Source organism: Lottia gigantea, assembly GCF_000327385.1.
Source record: "Lottia gigantea unplaced genomic scaffold LOTGIsca_231, whole genome shotgun sequence".
In the NCBI taxonomy this organism is placed as follows: Eukaryota; Metazoa; Mollusca; class Gastropoda; family Lottiidae; genus Lottia; species Lottia gigantea.
Genome location: NW_008708651.1, coordinates 88077 through 93403, shown reverse-complemented (window position 1 = coordinate 93403; position 5327 = coordinate 88077). Strand labels below are relative to the sequence as shown.

General features: G+C 30.2%; 1 protein-coding gene across 1 annotated transcript; it reads left to right on the top strand.

Moving 5' to 3' along the window:
- Positions 1 to 3798, top strand: LOTGIDRAFT_239377 (hypothetical protein; the record flags this gene model as incomplete). Its single annotated transcript, XM_009055089.1, has 8 exons — positions 1 to 286; positions 335 to 376; positions 423 to 680; positions 1098 to 1358; positions 1499 to 1786; positions 2921 to 2945; positions 3240 to 3271; positions 3480 to 3798. The coding sequence occupies 8 exons, from the start codon at positions 1 to 3 to the stop codon at positions 3578 to 3580; spliced, it is 1293 nt and encodes a 430-aa protein (XP_009053337.1). The 3' UTR covers positions 3581 to 3798.
- Between the last annotated feature and the right edge of the window lie 1529 nt (positions 3799 to 5327).

Here is a 5327-nt window from a genome sequence, read left to right as displayed (position 1 = left end):
ATGTCCCTAAGGTATTATGATAATTTTACAGATGGTCCAGAGAATACACAATTTAACCCTAATAGTGATAATATAGATGTTATAGAAGGAAAGAGTCAGAGTGTCAACTGTTTAGCTGATTGTAAACCAGATTGTAAGATCAACTGGTCTAAAGATGGTTCAACAACAATTCTAAATAACCCTTTATCACTTAGTACTAGAGATCAAACTGGTTCTTATAACTGTACAGTTAGACATACTGTATTAAATAAACAACTTACAAAACAACTTAATGTCCAGATTTATTGTAAGTATATAATACCATAACATGTTTAACTGAATTTTATTATTTCAGATGGTCCTGATGAACTTACTACAAGTATCAATATAATAGAAGGTACAGATCAAACTATAACATGTTTATCTGATTGTTATTATTTCAGATGGGCCTGATAGACTTACTTTCTCACAAGATGTAACAAGTATCAATATAACAGAAGGTAGAAATCAAACTATATCATGTTTAACTGATTGTTATAAATGTAATTATAAATGGACCGGACTAATTTCATCATCAACTAAAGATCTTGTATTGACTCAAATAAAAAGAAATCAGGAAGGAAACTATAGATGTGAAGCTACCAATATTAAAAATACCAACCCTAAAACAAGATCTAAATCTATACAAGTTAATGTACATTGTAAGTATATAATTTATTATATGACCCCCACCTCTCTATGTCAATGTATAATCATAAAATATAAAAAAAAAGCTTTTTCTGATGAAGTAACAGCGTTATTGTACTCGTCCGAAAGCTATTTTTAAATAAATACAAAAATGCAATAAATATTTTTCAAAAGGTATTGCTGAAAGTCTAAGCCTGTAATCACAATTTTATTCACTGAAAAATCTTATATGCTTACAGTTGATTTGTCCAACCATCACAAAAATCTATAGGCATCATCCTTGGCACGGCCTAAATTTGAAGCCTGTAAAATGAGCATAAATTAGATATAAATAGACCAATGGACAATATGAGGACAGCGTTGTTTGCTGTATGGGCGTATAAAATTCTTATTGTGTTAATTAAGCATTAATTGCTTTGCTTCTGTTTCAGATCAACCTAATATAATCAGTATAACATCTGATGCTGTAAATAACAAAACTGATGAAGGTTCTGATGTTATATTCAACTGTAATGTTAATAGTAAACCAGTATCTACTATAACCTGGTCATCTTCTACTAGTACTGATACTAACAATGGTCAACAGTGGACATTAACTCAAGCTAAATGTCAAGATACAGGAATCTATATATGTACAGCTAATAATGGTATTGGTCAGTCAACTACTAAATCCTTACCATTAAATATTAGATGTAAGTAATATTTAGTCAGTATACTATAATCTATACATGTACAACCAGTAAGTTAACTACTAAATCATTAAATATTAGAGGATATAATTTAGTCTTTAATTTAACTTCGATAGTATGATAAAAGTTTTTTTTTGTTTTAGGTTCACCAAGAATAAATGGTGATTTAAAAGATGAAGTAATGAATAGACTAGGTGAAGAAGTTACAATACTTATTGATGTTATAGCCTATCCTAAACCTAGTTTTAAATGGATACAAGAATCAACAGGACAAGAATTAACACCAGATACAACTCAACAAGTAGCTACCAATAATTATATTTCAAGTTTAACAGTCACAATACAACAATCTTCATTTGGTAACTACATTGTAACTGTTAATAATAGTATAGGTTGTGATAAAAGTTACACTACAAAGATTATTGATGGGGGTAAGTTCCTAAATAGTCAAATTCAAGATTAGATGGAATTAAATTTTACGTCTTGGTTTACTTATCCTGAATGGTCTACCATGCAATAGACAATAGTGGCAATTTAGTCCAGAATATCGGCCCTAGCTTTTTCGAAGACGTTTTTAGCATGTGTAGATGGCATCGCGATTTGGAATATATTGCAAAACGATCAGGTGAATGTTTTGGTTCACTTTATTGAATGTATTGTGCAAATGTATCCGTTGAATGTTTTGAGTAAGTTGTCAGTTGTATGTATTCTGTCAATTTATCAGCTAACTGTTTTAGTTAAATATATTAGTTGAATGTATTGAGTATATTTATCAGTTGAAAGTATTGAGTATATATTAGTTGAATGTATTGAGTATATTTATCAGTTGAAAGTATTGAGTATATTTATCAGCCGAATGTATTGAATATATTTATCAATTGAAAGTATTGAGTATATTTATCATTTGAACGTAGTGAGTAAATGTATCAGTTGAAAGTATTGAGTAAATGTATCAGTTGAATGTAGTGAGTAAATCGTTTAGTTGAATGTTTTAGTAACTTAATATACCGGTAATTCAAATTCATGTAATTTATTCCACAGATCCTGGAACAAAAACAATTTCTTGTGAACAATCTTGATATCAGGAAGGTTTAGGCACTGGTATTGGAATTGGTATTGGAATATCTGCTATTATTGTTTTTCTAGTTTTACTGACAATATTTATATATAGAAAATATCATCCAGGTATTGGTTAGAAATATTTTGGGGATCTTTAAAAAAAGGAACCATATGAAATTTTGTTTTGAGGATTATTCTATCAAAACATTAAAGAGATATAGTCAATTTTACTTACCCTTATATCTTTTCAGAATTACAATCTGACTTAACCTTCTCCTACATTCTCTCAGAATTGTAGCATTTGAAAACCATTTATATATTCTCGAGTACAATTATTACAGATATCAGGGCTTTATACTTCACGAAAGCGGCAAAACGTCAAATTAAAAAGTCAAGTCAAGTATCGTATTTCAATTCTGAAAAGTTTGTCAGTTGCTGTAATAAACTCGTAAACTTCTTTAAATATAAAATTATTCTAAAAATTTATTATTTTTTTTATTTTGTAGCCAATAAGAAACTACCAGAAGAAAGGTGAGTTATATTTTCTTTCCTGATCTGGAACATCTATTCCATTAAACCTACTTTAGGCGAAATAAACATTTTCAATCTGTATGGCTATGGTGATGATGATGTTCTTGTTGAAATTGAAGTCATTTTATAGCAACGATCATTAAGTCTTTTCACACAAAGAATGTCAGTCGCAGACTGGTTTGATTGAGTACAGAAGTTTAAATTCTTATATCGAAATGTCGTTTTGAGAAGTTGTAGTCAAAACTCATAAAAACATATTTGCCCATTTTACTCATGACATATTCTTATTTTCAGTTATGCAACGTTTTCCAATAGAAATCCTGAAGGTAAATTATCACATATTATCATGAATTTATTATAAATTACACATTCAGTATGACTATCAATACTATACCCAAAACGGTCCATCGTTCAAGTTCTGATAGTGTTCTTCAACTTTACGCCAGAAACTGCCGAGAGTCGCCGAATGTCAAAGCAAAAAGGTAATTTTTATTCTAAATTATCAGTTACTATGCACGCTTTTCTTTCCTACAGAAAGAAGATATGAAGATTTAAATACTCGTTCTGAAGTTAATGATAACAATCAACATAATTCTGGAAATGTAAAAGAATATGAAAATATGAGAAGAAATTAAATATAACAGGCTGTAATATCTGTTCAGAAATCAACCGTTCTATACACATTCCAAAATGCCGTCTGAGAGCAATAAAAAGGACGTTTAAATACAGGGCAAGTTCACTTTGGAATTCGTTACCCCAATCTCTTAAATTGTCTTCTGAATTAAGTCGTTCTAAAGGTTGACTAAAGAAGTACACTGGTATCTAGTTCAAATTAAAATTGTTGAAAAAAGTCATTTTTTATTTTATTTTATTTTTACATCATAAAATTCATACTTGTATCACTTTGATAATTTATTCACCATATTTATGTTTTTTCTTATTGTATATATATATGATACATATACTTTTTCTCGGTCCTTTGATCTTTAGAGTGGGTTATTATCCGATAAACCTACACTTTTCGTGAATTATATGCCGCTGAGTAACTGAAAAGTCTAGCTTTGCCCAAAAATATGGCAGGATACAATAAAAACAACAGTTAATAAACAGTTCATAATCTTTATTAAAATTTATCATTAAAGTTTCTTCATTGTCTGTCTTTAAACATAGTTTTTTTCTGAAAATACAAAAATTGCATTGTAAACACAAAATATATGTACATAGTATAAATTTGTATAATTTCAATGTTTCAATACATTTCTAAATTATAAATTTTTTCCTTCACACGCAAAAACATCTAAGGCCAGCAATACCTTGGACTTGATATTCCAATCCATACAAAATTTGTTGCCAGATGATCCTCGACTTCGCCTCGGAGCCTCACTCGAAAAGGAGTAGGTGTAGCATCCCATACACCTCGAAAACCATGTATATAACTACTACATATATTAATTGTAGTTAGATAGTGGATGTGATATAAATAGATTTCAATCGTCTGCTGTTATCTCTCAAGGTCCATTTGGATAGTATTTTTTATCTTAAGATTCATATTATTTCGATTTTTCATCTTAAGATTCATACTATTTTGTAAAAAAGATCAAATTTTGCAACATTATTTACTCTCTCATGTAATTATATTGTTTTCATATGATATCATCTTAATGTTTCTATCTGTATATATATTATTTGTTCGCAAATCACTAGGCCACCGAGGCCTCGGGTAAGAGAGTATTAACCCTAGGGTTAAGGTTGGCGTTTACCCTAGTTTTGAAAAATCAATATGGGTTAGCCGCGGAAAGGGTTAAAGTTTGTTCCAAGATATGGTTTCTGCATATTAAATGAAAAATATCTTCTCAATACAAAATGGTCCAGAAAAAAAAAATAACACAGGGGTTTGAAGTATAATCACAAAGAGTCCACTGTATTTTGATTTCGGGGAAGGGAGGGTTTGATTCTCCCAAATGTACAGGCCTAGGGTGGAGCAGACACTTTATTTAGAAATTAGGATTAAGGGTCTTGATATTGGGTTTTCTTCTGTTCTTATTCTGATCTGAAATTAGAAAAAATAACTCGCCCGATGGGCGAGAAGTATAGTATCTGTTATGTACTGATTGTTTTTAGTTTACTATGAACAATATTATCATTTAAGTTCTTATTTTTTGAATATGCAACTATCATTTTCTGCTTATAGACATGGGGGAATTTCTCTTGAAGGCTCTTATAGTGGGCATGAACTATCTTGCTTGCTCGATTGCTGGTTGTATTCAACGGGACAACAAAGGGTGCTATGCCTACATAATGATGAATATTTAGTCCTATAGGTCTTGCTGTATTCAATGTCTCAATCCAATGGGCCTCCCTAGATTGACGGAATTTGGTAGT